Genomic DNA, 20,057 nt, shown 5'->3' with positions numbered 1-20,057 from the left:
GGTCGTTACCAGGGGCTGGGGGCTGGGGAAAACGGGAGATCCAACCAAAGGGTACAAGCCTTCGGTTTTAAGAATAATAAGTTCTGGGGATCTAACACACAGCATGGTGACTGTAGTTAACAGTGCAGTATTGGATACTTGAAATGGAGTAAATCTTAAACCTTCTCATCACACACACTCAAATATGTTAACTATGTGAGGCGATGAATGTGATAATTAACCTGATTGTGGTAATCACATCACAAAGTCTACACAGACCAAATCATTATGCTATATATTTTCATTATATACAATTTTATTTGTTTATTTATTTGGGTTTCCCAGGTGGCTCAGTGGTAAAGAGTCTGCTTGTCAATGCAAGAGAATCAGGACATGGGTTCCCATCCCTGGGTCGGGAAGATTAATTGAAGGAGCAAATGGCAAGTCAGTCCAGTATTCTTGCCTGTAAAATTCCATGGACAGAGGAACTTGGCGGGCTACAGTCCATGGGGTCATAAAGAGTCAGACATGACTGAAGCAACTTAGCACGCACACATGCCAGTTTTCTTGCCTGGAAAATTCCATGAACAGGGGAGCCTGGTAGGCTGCAGTCCATGGAGTTGGAGAGTTGGATGAGACAGCACACACACACGCACGCTACTTGTTAACTTTACCTCAAAAAAGTTGGAAAAAACTTAAGACAATTAACATTTGTTTTACTGTTTTTCTCTATTGCATTTTTTTTTCTATTTCATTGGACTCTTCCTTTATCTTTACTGCATTCTTTCATATGGCTGGCATTTAATACAATTAAAGGACATTAATTAAAATTAAAGTATATTATAATTAATATGCATTAAGATGTATATTATAATTAATATACATTTAAAAGATCATAATGTACTGGTCCTTTTCCAACTTCCCAGTAGTTAAGCTTAGACCACTGACTTTTAAGCTTCTTTAATTTGATCAGAATTTAGACACAACAGTTTCCCCCAGAGCAATGGTTTAGTTGCAAACTTCAAATTTTGAAATGTCTTTGTCTTCATCAAAATATTTTCTAATTTCCTTGTGATTTTTTTTCTTGAGTCATAGGTTACTTTGTGTTGCTTATTTTCCAAATATTTGGAGGTTATTCTGATTTCATTTAGCTATTTTAATTCTCAGAAAACCTATTGTACAGCTTCCATCTTTTTGAAAGTTGGTGTATTCTGGTAAATATTCAATGTAAACTGGAAGATATGTTCTATTCTGAAGTTGTTGGTGTTAGTGTTTTATATATGTCAATCAGCTCCTATTGTGTTAAAACTTGTTTAAACACTTAACAATATTGTCTGCTTTTTTTTCCATATAGTATGTCAACTTTCTGAACTATGATTTTGGGTTTGCCTTTTCCTTTTAGTTTTGACAGTTTTTGCTTTCTAGCAATATATTGAGTTGCTAAAAAGTTCGTTCAGGTTTTTCCACACAACATCTAATAGCAAAACCACAAAAGAACTTTCTGGCCAACACAACACTTATGCTTTCTTACTAAGTGCATGCATATTTAGGATTTTCATGTCTTTCTCATCAATTGACTAATCACTATAAAAATATCCATCTCCTGCAATATTTCTTGAAGCTGCCTTCTCTTTAATAATTTTTATTTATTTATGTTTGGGTGAGTTGGATCTTCATTGCTGTGCAGGCTTTTGTCTGGTTGTGGTGAAAGTGAAAGTCACTCAGTCGTCCCTAGACTATACAGTCCGTGGGATTCTCCAGACTAGAACACTGGAGTGGGTAGCCTTTCCCTTCTCCAGGCCATCGTCCCGACCCAGGGATCGCACCCAGGTCTCCCGCACTGCAGGCGGATCCTTTACCAACCAAGCTATCAGGAAGCCTTGCTGAGTGAGTGGCGGCTACTCCCTAGCAGGGCACAGGCTTCTCATTGCTGTGACTCTCGTTGCGGCTCCCAGACTCCAGAGCACAGGCTTGGCAGTTGTGGCACATGGGCTGCTTCCCCAGGGTGTGTGAGGTCTTCCCAGATCAGACTGAACCGGAATCTCCGGCACTGGCAGGCAGATGCTTTACTGCGGGGCCACCACAAAAGCCCTCTTGAAGCCTCCTTTTACACTAATTAAACTATACTCTCTTTCGTTTCCATGCTTTTGTTGTTATTCAGTTCCTCAGTCATGTCAAACTCTGACTCCACGGACCGCAGCACACCAGACTCCCCTGTCCTTCACTATCTCCCGGATTTTGCTGAAGCTCATGTCCACTGACTCAATGATGCCATCTAACCATCTCCTCCCCTGTTGCTCCCTTCTCCTCCTGCCCTTAAGCTTTTCCAGCATCAGGGTCTTTGCGAATGAGATAGCTCTTCCATCAGGTGGCCAACGTATTGGAGCTTCAGCTTCAGCATCAGTCCTTCCAATGAGTATTCAGAATTGGTTTCCTTCAGGATTGACTGGTTTGATCTCCTTGCTGTCCAAGGGACTCTCGAGAGTCTTCTCCAGCATCAGTGTTCAAAAGCATCAATTCTTTGGTGCTTAGCCTTCTTTATGGTCCAACTCTCACATCCGCACATGACTACTGGAAAAACCATAGCTTTGACTATACAGACCTTTGTCGGCAAAGTGACGTCTCTGCTTTTTAATATGCTACATTTGTCATAGTTTGCCTTTCAGGGAGCAAGTGTCTGCAATGATTTTGGAGCCCAAGAAAATAAAATTGAGTCACTGCTTCCACTTTTCCCCATCTATTTGCCATGAAGTGATGGGACCAGATGCCATGATCTTAGTTTTTTGAATATATAGTTTTAAGCCAGCTTTTTGTTTTTTAATTGAAGGATAATTGCTTTACAGAACTTTGTTGTTTTCTGTCAAACATCAACATGGATCGGCCATAGGTGTACATATGTCCCCTCCTTCTTGAATCTCCCTCCATCTCCCTCTCCATCCCACCCCTCTAGGTTGATTTATTTGCAAGGCAGCAATGGAGAAACAGACATAGAGAACAGACTTATGGACACGGGGAGAGGGGAGGAGAGGGTGAGATGTATGGAGAGAGTACCATGGCAACTTACATTACCATTCGTAAAATAGACAGCCAATGGGAACTTGCTGTGTCTCAGGGAACTCAGAGGCTCTATAAGCCAGTTTTTTCACTCTTCTCTTTCATTCTCATCAGGAGACTCTTTAGTTCCTCTTCCCACAAGCTTTATTATCTTCTCAGACATCATAATTGATATTTATTCATTCATTTATGGCTCTCCTCAGTAAGAATGCAAGTTCTGAGAATAGGCTTTTTATCAACTTTGTTCACTGCTGTTGCCACAGTACTTCAGTACCTGGTGAAGGAGGCACTGAAAATACCTGTAAAATGGATGAAATTTCCTTCTGGGTATTGCTTTGGCTGCAACTCATGTGTATGTTTAGCACTTTGGAAGAAATCAGTGCTAAATATTCTGTAATCCATTTTCATTTCCTACGCCACAAGTCATTTGCATGGGTTTAAAAATTCTTCAGTGCAGCCTCAGTGGGCTGATTATAGTTGCTTCTTAACTCTGTCAGGACCAGAGAACAATGCCTTATTTCACACCATCTGCTGTCTCCCTTTATGGCCTAGTTCATGGTCAATTTTAAAACTGTCTCCAGCATCTGAAACCAGTGTGGGTGCCTGGATGTGACTCACACGCCATCTCGTTTGCTGGCTGTGAAGTTCACATTCCCACATTTTTTAATCTGACAGTTTATGACTAAGTAGATGATGTTCCAGTATTACGGTGTCTGGAATTGTTTATACTCCAGCACAGATACCTAGGTGTGTTAGAGAGAGTAAGAACCCTGCAGGTGCAGTCAGCATTCTAATGAGGAAAACCATACTGCTGATGGCTACCTCAAGCTCTTCTGCTCATTTCATCACTGATCAGCCTTATGCTACCGAAAGTAATGGGTCCAACGGTAGCTTCTTACAATAACTGAGGTTAGAAAGGGGCTCTTACTGAATACCTAGTGTACTAAGATATGATGGAGTTTGACTATATTAATTCAGAGGTACTCCCCATTTCTACACAAACAAGGTCAAAAAAGATTTTTCTAGCAAGACTCTTGGGGTAGTGCCTGAGGCGTAACCCCAAAACAGCACTGTGTCCAGCCACTCGGAGGGAGGCGGGGTGATGCAGCTCACGATGCTGAGAGGAACCAAAGTCTGCCCTTGTGAATCTCACAACCACCTTGATGTGAAACTTTTTATGCAGGATGTGACTGGACCACCTAGAGAGACAGTGCTGGAACTTCGTTGAGCTTACAGGCCTGGCTGTAGGAAGCATTGTGCCTAACTGCTAATAAATAAATAAAACTGTTCAACAGCTGCGTTTGCTGCAGAATGTGGCCTGGGATCTAGTTTTACCCTCATCTGCTGCAAGGCTGTGAGGGAGCAGCTGATTAACTCTCGTCTGAACCTGGTAACTCACAACCTAACAGAAATAACCCGCATGTTGGGCACAAACCACAGGGCTCAGGTCAGCACCTGAAGCCACTATGAACGCGCCTCAGCTTCTCTTTCAGGATCTGTCAGTTTTGGCTTCCCCAGTGGCTCACAGTAAAGAATCCGCCTTCACTGTAGGAGACCCAGCTTTGATTCCTGGGTTGGGAAGATCCCTTGGAGAAGGGAATGGCAACCCATTCCAGTACTGTTGCCTGGATAATTTCATGGACAGAGGTCCCTGGCATCCTACAGTCCATGGAGTCACAACGAGTTGGACATGACTGAGCAACTGACACAGCAATATGGACGGGCAGCGCTGGTAGCGGGACACAAGTTCTTCGCTGTATTTTCTTGTTAGGATGATCAACAAGGAATATTGTTCTTTGTCCCTTTTCGTGTTTTCACCTCAAGTCTATTCTGGCTAACGTATAACATGTGCACATAATTTTGCTTGATATGTTTTCTTATGCCTTGTAAGTTTTTCCAGAAGTATTTCTATTGTAAAAGACATGAAATATAAGATTAGAGGTTATAACAAACTGCTTTGAAGTCTTAACAAATGTTAAGATTATACACAGTATTATTTTAGGTATTTATTTTTCAAAATGACCAGAACCCTTTGACAGGTAGAGATTTTTTTAATGCCAATCTCTTTAATTAAAAAAATAATATATACCAGAGACTAGGAGAAAAAATTTCCATGCCCCTTTTATACTTTGTTTTCTGTTCTGACAAATACTAAAAGAGAATGGGTCTGTGGGAATTGTCTTAGTCCAGTAGTCCAATCGACCTGCTGTAACAAGATCTCACTGAGTAGCTTATAAACAACAGAAATCTTTCACAGTTCTGCAAGCCAGAAGTTCAGACCAGGTGCCAGTGTTGTTGGGTTCTGGTGAAGGCCTCAGGGTTGCAGATGCCAACTTCACACTGTGTCTTCTTCACAGGGCAGGAAGAGCAGGGAGCCCTGTGGGGCGTCTTGAAACAAGGGCACTGATCCCATTCCTAAGAGCTCCACCATCATGACCTTGTCACCCCACAAAGGCCCAGCTCCTAGTACCATCATATCAGAGGTGAGGATTCAAACATATGAATTGGGGGGCAGGGTGGAAGCTGGGGGACATAAATATTCAGACAATAGTAGGAATTTATGAAATACAAGGGTATTAAGTAGGTATTTTAAGCCCAGGTTACAATCACAGAAATAACAATAAATTATGTGGGAAAATTTAAAAGTACACCAAAAGGGGCAGAAGTCAAAAGATGGGAAATGGATCTATAATCTGAATGCAAATTTCTTTAAATTCTCGAACTGTGATATTAAGAAGAAATAACCATGCTAAGTAAATCATATGCCAGAGTGGAATTTCAAAATATAGCTTATATTTCTAGCATCAAGAAAAGAATCACTGTAAGCATTACCTTAAAATATTTTTATCAGAAATATAGTTTCGGTAATAAACCATTTGATAAAATTATATGTAAACATGTAATCAGATTTATTATACATATGTAATTTTAATACACTTATGAATACTCTTTATGGTGTATTTCATATAAAATATAAATTAATTTTAGATTATTAAAAAAACTGGCAACAAGTTCACAAGACCTGACCACCTAGCATGTTGGCTCCGAAGCTCACATCCTGTGCTGAGAAGCCTTCACACGCACTGACAGAGATGCCCAGTGCGCTGTTCAACGTCCCTGCAAAAATTCTCCAGGGCATAGAGGTGGCCCGGGAGGTGCTGGTGGAGGAGTCAGGGCTGCCTTGCTGCTCAGGGTGGTTTGGGGAGGGGTGAGTGGGGGAGGTATGGAAAGCTGAATTGAAAGTTTCCTGTATGGTTAAAACAGTCCACGCCGCACTCCATCTCCTGCAAGAAACATTGAAAAAAAAATTTTTTTTTTTAATTTGAACATTGAAAGTCCCAAGCTTCAAGTCAAGTTTTATGTTAGTACTTTCCGCCAAAAAAAAGCTTAATTCTCTTCTTTTACTTTCCAGGTTTATCACCAAATATCCTGAAGATACCGCTTTTCTTCTTTTAAAGTGGCCAATGTTTTCATTGCTTCTAGTTTTTCAACTCCAGTCTCTCTGCTTATTATTTCCACAAGGGCATCGTGGACATCCTTGGCCATATTCTTAGCATCCCTAGAAAAAAAAGAGTAACAGCGTTCTGTTTAAGAACAGGAACTGTGCACTAAGTCCTCCTGCATTCATGCATCTCAGGCCGGGCCTGGGCCACCACACTGCAGCCCCCCCTCCATCTCTCTGGAAAGTGACCCTCAGGTCTCCAGGCACTGGTCACCACCACACCCCCGCGCCCAAGGCCAGGCCTTTGCCCAGGGACCAGCGGCACGTGCAGCGCTGACCACCCCATCCACAGCTGTAAACCCTTCAGCGGGCCCTGTGCTCCAGAAGCAGCCGGAACCTTGAAGAGCCTGAGGACCTCGCGCACCAGGCCCTCTTCGTCCCTGCCCTCCCTCCACTCTCAAGGCCGTCCTGGGGGCAAGGAGCTCCCCAGCCACGTCTAAGCCTTCATACCCGGCGGGCACATGGGCACACAGTTATTAACAGGTGTGTCACTGAAAGCCTGCTGAGGGCTGCCCCTTCTCGGTGCATTTCCACAGCCCAGCTCTTTCACTGCAGGCCGGGCGAGGACCCACGCAGCACCCGCTGCGCCGTGAGCACTGCTGCCCCAGCTCTCCCACGGGAAGCGGGCGGCTGGGGTGGAGAGACCTCGCTCACCTCCTCCAGACATCTGCACAGGCCGCAGCACTCGGCAGGCACTGCGACATCTGCGGCATGAGTAACTGTCGGACAGACTCCACTGTGCTGGGAGCGGAACTCGCCCTTCCCCTTCCAGCGAGATTCCTTGAGAAAGCCCTAACGGCCGCCCCAACGTCCTCCTCCCGCTCCCCCCAAGCACGCCAGGAGCACCTCAAGGCCACCCCCGGCCCCTCCGCACAGCCGGGGCTCCAGCTGCCACATCTCCTGTGCCCCGCGTTGTCTTCTTACTTGACTCTCAGCAGCAAAGGCTCCCCCTTGAGACAGTGTCCCCTGGGCTGAGGGACAAGCTCGCGCCTTCCTCAGTGGCTCTCCTGCTCAAGGTCCCTTTGTTTGGTCCACACTAGAGGCCAAGGGGGGTTCACCCTGAGCCTCACCTCAGACCGGCTATGAGTGCTATCAACCTCACTTCCCGGAGGTGAAAGAATGAAGCAGCAGTGATGGTGAAGGGTTACTTCTGGGCTAGCATTTTAAGTTCTCAAGTACCAGTTATTCATATACTAGTACATGTATGTTTGTACACGGACTTTGCCCCCATTATTTTAGAGCTGCATTTAAAACTTCAGCCTAAATCTGACAGCACTGTCATCTGCAAACAAAAGGAAGACAAAATGCTTCACTAGAAGCTACATGAAAACATAAACCAACACGACATCCAGGAGCTCGGTCCTTTCTGACCTAAAGCAACTTCTTCTAGCTGAGGAGTCATTAATACGTCATGAAATCAACTTAGGAGCCAGTTAGCTTTCTTAACAAACAAATAGACGTCATCAGAATGTGTCACAGAGAGTAAGTCCAAAAAGTAAGATCTGTTTTATAAACCTTTTCAATTATATTTATATGTACTCCAGGTCATTATGCCAGTATTCTTTTTCTGTGTCAGTTTTAGAAATAAAAAACAAAAAACTCAACCTGATAACTTAACAGAATGTTTTAAACACCAGGCAGGGACGTGCTAGGATAAAAAAAAAAAAAAGTGTAGCTTCTCATTTCAAAACTCCTTTTTAATTAGCAAACATTTTGAGTTCCATTAAAACAAGTAGCTAGTTCCTAAATTTTTTTTTCCCTATGGCAATCTTGGGTTTCTACAATGGATCTTGTCTCAAAAAGTAGATGAAACATAAGAATGACTCCTGGCTTATGTCAACTTTGACATTACAAATTATGTCTTAAGAAAAAAATCCTAAATTCACATTCTCAGTAAAAAGTGAAAGTGAAAGGCGCTTAGTCATGTCCAACTCTTTGGCAACCCCATGAACTACACAGTCCATGGAATTCTCCAGGCCAGAATACTGGAGTGGGTAGCTTTTCCCTTCTCCAGGGGATCTTCCCAGCCTAGGAATCGAACCCAGGTCTCCCACTTTGCAGGCAGATTAATTACCAGCTGAGTCACAAGGGAAGCCCAAGTATACTGGAGTGGGTGGCCTATCCCATCTCCAGCGGATCTTCCTGACCCAGGAATCAAACGAGGGTCTCCTGCATTGCAGGCGGATTCTTTACCAACTGAGCTATGAGGGAATCCATTTTCAGTCAAAACCAAAGCTGTTTTCCTAGGTTAACTGCACAAATCACACGTTTAGTATTCACTGATCAAAATCAATTGAACAATGAATTACATGTAGCAAAAACAAACAGAGAAACCTAATTTAAAATAGCACAGAGCAGTTCGCAACATACGAGTTAATTTTCCTTTGGGATCTTAGTTTCCCAACCAGGGACTGAACCTATGCCCCCTGCAGTGGAACTACGGTCTTAACCACTGGACCCAGGGAGGGCTGCATGAGTTAATTTTCACTTTGTTTTCCTAATAACAACTTCCTGGCTAGCGAGGGTATGTAAAAATAGCTTTAGAACTTGTATTTCTATTCCTGTACTTGAGAATCAGATGTCCCACCCGTACAGGTCCGGACTGTTAACCAATGGGCCCCTGGTTTCTTCAGTGACCACCACCGACTGTCCCCAGCCCCCTGCACTCACCCACACACATAAATGTAACCGCTCTCCTGGAGGAGGACCCCCGCCACCTGCTTGCTGTGATGCTGGAGGCTGTCTTGCACGTACTTGGCTGGGCCTTCCTCCTCCCCCACAGCAGCATCTCTCGAGAAGGAGACTTCCAAGTGAGTGAGCACTCCACACTTGAGGAAGTGTCTGAGCTCATCTCTGAAACATGATACGTAACAGGTCAGTGGAAGGTTTGTAATCTGAAGTTGGAGAAGTCTGAGATGTCAGCTGCAGAGCATGGCGGAGCCTCACAACACAGGCTGTCGAGCACCTGAACAAATAGTCCCTCTCCTCGTGTCTGCAGCCGAAGAACAGCCACGTGGCTCCAAAGCGGCGCCCTGGGTGTCGCTCCTGGAGCTTCTCTCTAAGGGGAAAAGAAAGCTGAGGTCTGGTAGGAAGAATAGGTAACAAAACCTCTCTTTCTTTTTTGCCTCTCCAGGTAGGTCTATAAAACCCAACTCCGCAGTCACTCAAAGTCCGTTTGCTGAATTTATACTTCATCGTCCACAGGATAAGTTGGCCACTCCAGCGGACACTAGGGAAAGTAAGCTTACCTCTGGGCTGAGACATCTATGACCTTTATATGACATCTCCAGAGCAGGGGTAATTCGAATGACCACACTGTGAAACCTAGACTACTTTCTACACTAAATACTAGCAACAATCTTATGACTAAAAGCTCTCAATTAGCATAATAGAGAAGTGGCAGAGGGCTCTAAAAGGTACAACACTGTGCTGTGCAATTTTCAGACATGATTGACATGTCCCTTTTTTTTGTTTTCTTAACAAACAACAACAAAAAAACTACACAAAGATTTTGTCTGAAAGATATTACTACACTACCCGGGGAGCATTATGTAAGAATTGTTATTTCACACACAGGGAGAGAAGCACAATTTTATTTATATCAAATAATTATGCCCTGATATGAAGATACATGAATTAATATTCTGTCGAAAATTACTGGTGTTAGGGGTTTGATTTTGAAATGCTGGGTCTTTGTAATTGGGTCTTTGTAACAGGTCTTTGTAATTGGGTCTTTGTGACGACCCAGTTAAAGAACAGATGGATGCTAGGAAAGGCTGAGGGTAGGAGAAGGGGATGACAGAGGATGAGATGGCTGGATGGCATCATTGACACAACAGACGTGAGTTTGAGCAAGCTCCAGGAGATAGTGAAGGACAGGGCAGCCTTGAGTGCTGCAGTCTATGGGGCTGCAAAGAACGGGACGTGACTGAGCAACTGAACGACAAAGGCACAGATGGGGCAGCTGCACATCAGCACAGCCTCACGATGTGCTTGGAACCTGTCCCCAACTCATGTGCTATCATCTACAGTCCAGGCTGGGCGGTGGGGGAATAAATACTGCAGCAAAAACAGAAGTTCCAGCACAAAAACCTCTAGACCATATATTCACTTTTCCCACAGTGACAAGTTACGCTATGCTATCACACATTTCTTAATAATTTTTTAAAATAAAAATTTTACAACTGAATCCCAATATCCTAAAAACCTCAGAAGAAACCAAAAAAATGCTCTATTACACTCCCAGCCAGGTCCACCAGCGACACATACCTGTGTTGCAGGAAACCAATGAAGGGGGCCACACCCGCTCCTGGACCCACCATTATGATGGGGACTGAAGGGTCATTTGGTAAGTGGAAAGAGTTTGTTGTTCGAGGAGAGATGGATATCTGAAACATTAAGCCAGTGCTCATAAGTTTGGGGGAAAAAAAAAAACTTGAACAAAAGCATATAACCAAGGAGATGTCTGCCAAGGAAATCAGAAAGTGGAACTTCCACTTAATTTCATCACTTCCCCTTCCCCTTAGAAGCATCACAAAATTAAGCAGCAGCATTAAATCTCACTGAAACCACAAACACATTTGTCAATGCAGAGAAATAAATAAGTCTGTCTTGCAAATTTTTTTCTTTCTAAATCAATTTTTAAAATGACAGGGCTATTTCCAAGGTAGAACACTGAATAAATAAATAATGAGTTATTTTTCTAGGCCCAAAGAAAAAGACCTGTGTCCTAGTGGGCAACCCATCGAATGTATCATGAAGAAATGCACACACAAAATGAAGACATGGTCCTTCACATCAGGACATGAAGGGGCAATGCAGACGAACACCAAGATGGGGTGAAGGGTTTAAGCGGAAATTAAGCAAAGCCAAAGAGAAATGAAGGGCCTGCCCTAAGGGTGCCAGAGCACTGCACCACCTCTGCTCCCACGGGTCCAACGTGGGTCCAGCGAGTGCTGCAAAGCTAGGCTAATAAATGAGATACAGATAAACAAAATCCTTCTGCTACAATTTCAAAAGGGTTTTCTCCTAAACCATGTGTCAGGGACACTGACAAGGCATCAGTTTGTTAATATAGGTGACTCTCAGTTTACTTTGCCATATGCTTCAGTTACCCTGAGTAATACTAACACTCAAGAACGACGGGAATCGTCCCTATATCGCATACAGATATAATCGTATACATTTTAGCCTTTAGTTCAAGGGAAGTTGTCTGAAGTTCATCAACAGGATGGACACAGTACTTTTTAAATGGAGAACCGGCAGAGTTGCGTCAAATGACTATTTTTGTTTTGGAGGGATGCTGTGATGGATATTACATTAGCCTTATTCACTTGATTCATCCATTTAACAATTTTACTGCAGGTGCTCAACACGACAAACACTTAAGATGGAGAAATGAGCAAAACCAAATCCATCTCGATGGGACACATATCCTACTGTGTGAAAGACAATAAACAAACATTCACCTACAGAAAGACAGATAATAAGTTAAGTCCCATGAAGCAGAATAAGACTGCTGAAGAGACCACACTTCCATGTTCCAGGGACGGCGAGGAGACGGGAGAGGACTAGTCGGCTCCTGCTGCTCACGGGACGCTCACCCTGGCTGGGCTCAGGGCGGCAGCTCTGCACCACGACCTCCTCCACCTGCATCCAAAGCCAAGGAGCATCTCTGACCTGAGTCACCCCATCTGAGGTCAGAGGGCAAGATGAGAGCGGCAAGTCCAGCACCCCCATCGGGCGCAGAGCTCCTGCTGAGACCTGGCACAAGCCTGTCCGCTCACCTTTCCCTGCGAGGCTGGTCACATGGCCCGGCCACGCAGGAGCGGGAGGGGAAGTCTACTCCCTGGGGGCGGGGCATCTGTGAACCACAGGACCACCTACCAGTTGGGGGACAGCGTGTGGTGGATGGATCATGGATAAAATACAGTATTACACGGCAAGATGAAACTTAAGTAGTTATAAGTTATATCCTTTCGATATATCTGTACCTCCAGGGCCTCAAAACTGGATAGTCAATAAAAATCTGTTAAAATGGGGAAGGAAGAAGAGGGAAAAGGATAGGAGGAAAGAAAGACAGACGTGTGAGAGGCACCATGCTTGGTGTTTGTAATACAGGTGTTTCAATGTTATTTTTAACTTTCTGGAGATCATCTGCTATTTTTATGAGACCATGAAGTGACACGATACTCGTGTGTCAGTACTATTACTATAGTATTTCTTTTCAAAAGAGAAGTTTCTCAGTTCTCAAAATTTTGTGGCTGTAAGGAAATACACATGGTAAAACACCTGTTCCAGGCAGCAGACTGGGAAAATACCAAATTCAAGGGCAATCTTAAGCCCCAGTCTTCTCGTAAGCTCTCTCAAGTATATATCAGAAGTCTTAATTACCCCAAGGGCTGTCAACTTTTTAACTTCAGTAACTTAGAGCAAGCAAACCAGGAATAAGACATTACAAATGTCTTATTTTTCAAAACCATGGAAAAGACTTCATGATAAAACCTCAACTTTTTTTTCGATTTCAACCATTCTTATGGGTGAGGAGGGAGAATGCAATTGTTCCCTTTGCATACGGTCTCAAATGAGATTTTGACAAGTGTGCATCAAAACATAAAATACAAAAGGTCTTCTGTTTACAAACGTGACGAGGAAGGAGCAAAGACTGTACTGTATACAATTCATACTTTACACACTGAGGAAACACATGGACTTATAATACTGAGTGAAAATTGTTCTCCTGACTTTCCAAAAGACTAAAGCTCAAGCGTGGCATAAAGTTTCCTTTGAATGGTTTGTTGGTAACGAAAAAGGCAGCGGACATTTTTCCAACTAGCAATGAAAGCTTTCAATGTCACCAAAACTGCATACTCCTCGTACCTTGGGAGCCAGGGCTTTCTTGCCATCTGCATGGTTTGCACACGTGTACGGCTGAAGAATTGATTCAACCAAGGTGGCCAGCCAGCCTGTGCACACGCCTCTCCGAAGAACCACCTCCGTGGTGTTAGACAAAAACTCCACAATGTTAAAAATGAAATGAAGCTTCCCTGGGTGAAACAGACTTGAGCTGCAAAGACAGAGATGCAAGTTTTTAAACTTTGCATCAGGACTAACACATACAGGTGTTTTTTTTTTAACTGCACTGAGGGGTATTTCCAAGTGGGCACTAGTCACTTTCTCTCCCGTCAGAGAACAGCTCTGCTGCTTACTGCAAAGCCGCCCTGCCCCCAGAGTCCTGATATCACTCAGGACAGTTTCTGGTTACCTGTGTGCCCCCAAGACTAGATAAGTTTTATACAGAACCCCTCCCTCTCCCCTTCCTCCTCCAACCCCAACCAGGTGGCAAGGCACATCAATAAAGGTCGCAGGAGGAGGACTCGGAGACTCCCTAAGCGGGGAAATGATTCTGGACCATAAGAGCGATGGAAGATGCCATGCCCTATGAACTCTGGGGGAACAGGAGCCCAAGCCTGGTTTTCTTCACTCCTGATCATGTCTGCTACCATCTTCCACAAGTCTGGTAAGTTTTCAGTAAATGGACCTGTAGCTAGCAAGGATTTCAAAGTTGGAGTTTCATTGTATTTTAGGAGAAAGACACTGTGTGTTACGTTAATAAGCATCAGTACCTTGCACACGAGTACGGTCTGGGTTGGAGCTTAGGAAGATGTTCTAGAAAAAAGCAAAAACAGGTAACTATTAATTCACTCCTACTGAAAATAAAGTATGTGTATACATGTAAACTATATGTAAAGGTCTGACTTCTAAGTTTTCTCTTATTTAGAACATTCAAAACAACTTCTGTTTCAGTTTTCATCATACTTTTAAGTACCTACACATTCACAATGAGTAAGCAGACCATTACGAGATATTACAAGCAAATCTTAAAGACCAAACAGAATCCGTTTCCTTAATGTGAAGCCAGTATTTCTACCTAAAGGATGTTTGGTTTTTTTAAAACAGCAAACAGGAGTAAGGTCCACAAATGGGCCTCAGAGTCAAGGAACCAATTATATTGTTTTCTGGGGTGTCTCCAGAGTTTTCAGACTTGAAATACAACTGTGACCCAAAGACGGTTAGATTGTGGAAAATACTTAGGCTGAAAATATTTTTCCTTTCTTATATTTATAGGGTTATAACAAAAAACCAGAGTGTAACAGTGGACACTCTTAAATCAAGTAACCCAGAAATCCAATGGTCTCAAGGTACACAGGTGCTCTTTCAAAAGGAGACTAAGAGTCAATATTTGAATTGTCCACTAATAAACTCTGAAATTTTTGTGTTCAGTATGTTATCATTTTAATAGCTATTTAGCAAAAATTTGGAAAGCCCTTTCTGAAATGTCTTACAGTTGCAATGTCAGAATAAGGTTTAAAAGAGGGCTCAATACTAATCCTTAGGTGTATTTTCTCACAGAAATTAGGAAATAATTAAAGTTTCTATAAGTCTCAATTATATAAACTTCTAAAGTTTATAAGCTGAAGCTTCAATACTTTGGATACCTGATGCGAAGAGCTGACTCATTAAAAAAGACCCTGATGCTGGGAAAGATTGAAGGCAGGAGAAGGGGATTGACAGAAGACGAGATGGTTGGATGGCATCACCATCTCAATGGACATGAGTTTGGGTAAACTCCGCGAGTTGGCGATGGACAGGGAGGCCTGGCAAGCTGCAATCCATGGGGTCGCAAAGAGTTGGATACAACTGAGCAACTGAACAGAACCATTAGCTCAAAAGAAAGAGGGTAAGAGTGTTCACTTGAACAGGAAAATGGGAAGAGCAGCTTACCACTTGGAGGACAGAGAACATTAAAAAGTAAAGGGGAAAGCAAGCAGGGCCTGACTTATAAAGGAGGGCCCTTAACCATACTTGGCATCAGAAGGGACCTCGCCGGCCTGACAGGGCAAAGTACAGTACACGTTTTCCTGTCACTATTTATCACTCTAGGAAAACAGACAGGAGATGACAGAAGTACAAGCATAGAAAGTATTAAATGACAAAGGTTCTAAAATCCCATAAATGCTTACAGTCACCGTCCCTGGTAAACGTCTCCAAGTCCGGACACCAGGTCCTTACGGAAGATCTGAAACTCTCTTCTGAACCAGAAGACCAGGGTGACCGTCCATCTGGATGCCTATCCCTCCAAGTCCACACTCGGAGGCACCCTGAGTAAGGACACTTGCTTACGCTGGGCCAGCACGAGGAGACCCTCAGGCTCTTAAAGAACCAAAATCTGGACCTGCCCAGGTGGGGCATTTCTGAACCCTGCTCACAGAGCGCACACTTCGTCACACTCCGTCAATTTCCACTATCTTTGAAAAAGATCCTTCTCTTGGAAAGCTCATTTTTAGATAAAATTTGGCCAAGAGCTTTCTGAAAAACATACTCGAGGCTGAAGGCTGAGTGAAAAAAGAGAATTACAACTGATTCTATTAATACAGAAAAAGACCCTGCTGCTGGGAAAGATTGAGAGCAGAAGGAGAAGGGGACGACAGAGGGTGAGACGGTTGGATGGCATCACTGACTCAACGGACATGAATCTGAACAAACTCCAGGAGACAGTGAAGGATGGGGAAGCCTGGCGTGCTACAGTCCATGGGGTTGCAAAAAGTCAGACACCTCTTAGCGACTGAATGACAACAACAATATTGAGAGAAAAATGACAGTGACGACGGCAGGAAAGAAAACTGAAAAAGCGGGGAAAAAAAAAAGAGAGAGAGAGATTCTCTGACCTCAGGAAGGAAGTTCAGCTGCTAAGGCCCCGGGAAGCCCAGCTGTGAGACGCTTGCTTACCGGCCAGTCATGGAGACGCGCCCCCACAGGCCTGCAGGAACTCGCGGTGCCCTTAGCACAGAAGGGCTGCCCCGGGCAGCGGGGCTGTGACGGCGGCCACTCACCGAGCAGGAGGCCGAGTGGAGGCTGGCAGGACGGGAAGGCCCGCAGCAGGTCGGACAGGCAGGCGCCGGCGTCCCTGACGAAGCGGGCGTAGTCGGCCGCCCCCTGCCGGCTGCACAGCTCCTGCAGCCGCCGCCTCTCAGCGCTGTCGCCGCTGTGGTCCGCGAGGGCTCGCAGGAACGCCTGTGGCCAAGAAGCCAACAAGTCACCACGTGCTCTGCGGTCGCAGCATCAGAACGCGGGGGTGGTGTCCACCTGGGATGTGCCCAATCTTTAAGAAACAGGGAGTGTGGCCACCAGGAGTGTGGCCGGGAAAAGAGCACTTCGTTTCGTATTTGCTCTGATGGCAGCCTATCGAAGTGGGAAGACCCCCTTTTATTTTTTGGTCACCTTCCCTGTATCTTAAACTGACCTAATCAGTCATAAGCACAGTCTCAAGTTACACGGTAGGTCTCTGTGAGTAAGCAGGCAGTCAAGTCACCCAAGCAAACTTTTTTTTTTTAGTATTTATTTATGTAGCATCTAGCTCCCCGGCATGTGAGATCTAGCTCCCTGACTAGGGATCAAACCCAGGGCCCCTGCATTGGGAGCCCAGAGTCTTAGCCACCAGACCACCAAGGAAGTCCCTCGTTAACCACACGTTTTTATCTCAGGACACAATACCTGTTCCTGCCTTAGCTGATGACTACAACCTGGATTTCGACACGTATTTGACCACCATTAAGAGCTTTTTCTGACAGGCACTGGGTACAAGAGGACACCTAACTTGCCCAAAAGGCTTCACAGGAGAGGGGGAGCAACAACGCTACCTGAAAGGGGAGTGGACACCACTACATCCATGGCCCCTGCACCCCGCAGGCCCAGGCGCCCTCGACAGGGACGATGAGGTCACATTCCCGTGGGGCCTCAGGTTTCCACTGACCAGCCAAGAATCCCTGCCGCACCTACCCAGAGACCCACCAGCTACAGGAGCGCAGGAGCTCACCAAGAACACTTCCAGCCAAACTTTCTCAAGTCAATAAACCTTCCCAAGTTACAGGCTAAAGCAGCAGCATATTTCTCACTTTAGCTAACAGAAACTTCACAGGACTAATATAGGAAATACTGTATTATGTAGAAAACAAGTTGACAAACATTACTAAAACTTAAATTCTAAATATTTTTAACACAGTAATTGTACTCCAAGCAATTTATTTAAAAAAAAAATTTAGACAGGTGCATACAGATGCAAACAGAAGGTTGACCTAAATGAATTTTTAATAGTGAAACACTGGAAACAATGGACTGTCGTTAATCAAATCAACGATTACAGCATCTTTTAATAAGATCTCCAGTATGTTTCCATGTTGGGATATGCACACTCATGATTTCCTTTTAATTAAAAAGCCTATTACAGAATCGCACATACACTGGCAGCAGAGACTCAAACATGAGCTGCGGTGCGACAGTGGCTCGCCGTGTCTGACTCTTTACAGCCCACGGACCAGAGCCCACCGGGCTCCTCTGTCCTTGGGGCTCTCCGGGCAAGAACTGCAGCGGGCTGCCATTTCCTTCTCCAGGGGGTCTCCCCAACCCAGGGACTGAACCCAGATCTCCTGCTTTGCAGGCAGATTCTCTACTCTCTGAGCCACCAAGGGAAGCCCTATTAACTGCAGGGGGCTAATTAAAAAGCACTTTTGCTTCCTGAATTACTTTTGTGTCCAGACTTTTTACAAGCATACTGCTTTTGCAGTAAGCAAAAATACATTGTTAAATATATACATTGTGAAGTTTTCAGAAATGGTAGAGTTGAACTAAAATTGTGAAATTATGCAGGAAATTTTCATCACAGTGCATTGTACATTTACTCAAATTATACCCAGGATTAAGCCTTTCCTTTGAGTTCACTTCCTGAAGAACTACAAATGCAGTCAACACGTTAATAAAACAGAAGATGAACACTGCAGTGTGGACAGTGTAATGTAATAATTGTATTGTTTCTGCTCATTCACAATACAAGTTTGGTAAAACAGCGTGGAAAGTTCGCCCACTAACATCCATTGGAGGAACAGGGCTAGAAACAGTCCTAACAGCAGCACAATACTGACACCTAGAGGATCTTCACGTCTCGCGTCAGCATGACCCAGGAAACCCTGCGCTGCGCCCTGAAGAATTCGGACACGATAAATCAACTGCAGACTTTCACACAAAAGGGGTCTTCCCAACCTTAAATGAGGGATAGGCGAGGGAAACCCCTAGCCTCCCGTCAGTTAGGGGAGAAGTGTCCGTGCGCAGCTGGAAAACCCATATCATCAAGGGCCACTTTCATCACTGGTTACCGCGCAACATCGAGTTAACGTCTAGTAAAATAAGATTAAGGAAAAGCCCTACTTGAAATTCTTGTTTCAACAGAAAATGTAACATTTCAATTAAAGAGCAATTTAAAAATATTTGTCCATGACATCACAGAGACACAGCATGCCTTGGGAACTATTCTGAACACAGGCTGTGAAGACCACATTTTCTAAGCCTTCAAATGATTTAATAAACTATAGAAAGGTAAGTATATTTTTAAGTAGATACCAAAAGAACTTATAAAACAATACCTTCTTGGGAATGGCTCGTATTTCGAGGCACCAGGTGAGAAGAAAGTGGAGAGAACACCTCTCAGGTACGTATTCGGGCAAGGCTGCGCCTGTCCAGGTAGATGGGGAAGAGCTCACGACACAGAAAATAAAGATGTTTCCAACCCCGAGAAACACACTACTAACAGCTGTAATCCTTTACATTATAGTGCTATCAAAGTACAACATGACATTTATTCAGTCAAAAGATTTCCTCACAAAGAATGTGAAAGAAAAATGCACTTTACAAAAACAATTTCACTAATTCAACAGCATTACTGTATCAGCTATACCTACCAAATCTAGGTTTACTAAACAAAAGGAAGGGAAATTATCTAAAACCAAGGGACAAAAAGCCCAGGGATCAAACTGGGGTCTTCTGCATTGCAGGTGGATTCTTTACCAACTGAGATATCAGGGAAGCCCCTCCAAAAGACGGCAGTGGTCCCACAACACTGCCTGTTGTCCTCAGAAAGAATTTCAGAGCTGCCTGAGCTCTAGTTTCATATACTAAGCAAATCGCTGTAAAATAATTTTCTTTAATCATGGAAAAAGCAATTACTTTCATGTGTTAAATAAGCAATAACAAATACGCCATGGGACACAAACATAAAACTACCTTTTTTGTTTTTTGGCCACATAGTGCAGTTTGTGGGATGTTCTCCCACCAGGAATTAAACCTGAGCCCCAGAATTGAAAGCCCAGAGTCCTAACCACCAGGGAACTCACAGCAAAAAGCAGTTTTTAAAACAGATTCATATAATATAGTTTTTCTCCATGACAACTCTAGCGTGCAAACTTAGAAAAAAAGCAATGCTGACTGAAAAAAAAAACAACCTAACAAACTGGCTCAACTAACCAACCTGCTTCTCTGAAACCATAGTTATATTCATCTTTGTGTTTCCCGGTTTGCTGTAAGCTTGCTAATGTCTAGAGTTCTGGAAAGGCTGATTCTTCAGCTTCATTTTTAATGTCTGTAAGCATCCAATAAGCATAAACTCTATCGCCATCTCATTCAGGGTAACTGA

The 20,057-nt window shown here is 43.9% G+C and overlaps 1 protein-coding gene across 2 annotated transcripts in view; it reads right to left on the bottom strand.

Annotated features, from left to right (window-relative positions):
- Positions 1 to 5,026: 5,026 nt before the first annotated feature.
- The window catches only part of MTRR (5-methyltetrahydrofolate-homocysteine methyltransferase reductase), a 32,472-nt gene continuing 17,441 nt past the window's right edge, over positions 5,027 to 20,057 (bottom strand). For both annotated transcript variants that reach the window (XM_020885829.2, XM_070476473.1), the window contains exons 8-15: positions 19,012 to 19,100; positions 16,429 to 16,609; positions 14,161 to 14,203; positions 13,415 to 13,601; positions 10,805 to 10,923; positions 9,501 to 9,593; positions 9,206 to 9,388; positions 5,027 to 6,592 (exon numbers count right to left, since the gene is read on the bottom strand). In XM_020885829.2, coding sequence (XP_020741488.2) covers positions 6,451 to 6,592; positions 9,206 to 9,388; positions 9,501 to 9,593; positions 10,805 to 10,923; positions 13,415 to 13,601; positions 14,161 to 14,203; positions 16,429 to 16,609; positions 19,012 to 19,100 — 1,037 coding nt within the window. In that variant the 3' untranslated portion in view covers positions 5,027 to 6,450. The remainder of the gene's footprint in view (positions 6,593 to 9,205; positions 9,389 to 9,500; positions 9,594 to 10,804; positions 10,924 to 13,414; positions 13,602 to 14,160; positions 14,204 to 16,428; positions 16,610 to 19,011; positions 19,101 to 20,057) is intronic.

The sequence above is a fragment of the Odocoileus virginianus genome, chromosome 14 (genome assembly GCF_023699985.2).
Source record: "Odocoileus virginianus isolate 20LAN1187 ecotype Illinois chromosome 14, Ovbor_1.2, whole genome shotgun sequence".
NCBI lineage: Eukaryota > Metazoa > Chordata > Mammalia > Artiodactyla > Cervidae > Odocoileus > Odocoileus virginianus.
The sequence above is the reverse complement of the archived record's forward strand: the minus strand, read 5'-3'. Positions and strand labels throughout refer to the sequence as shown.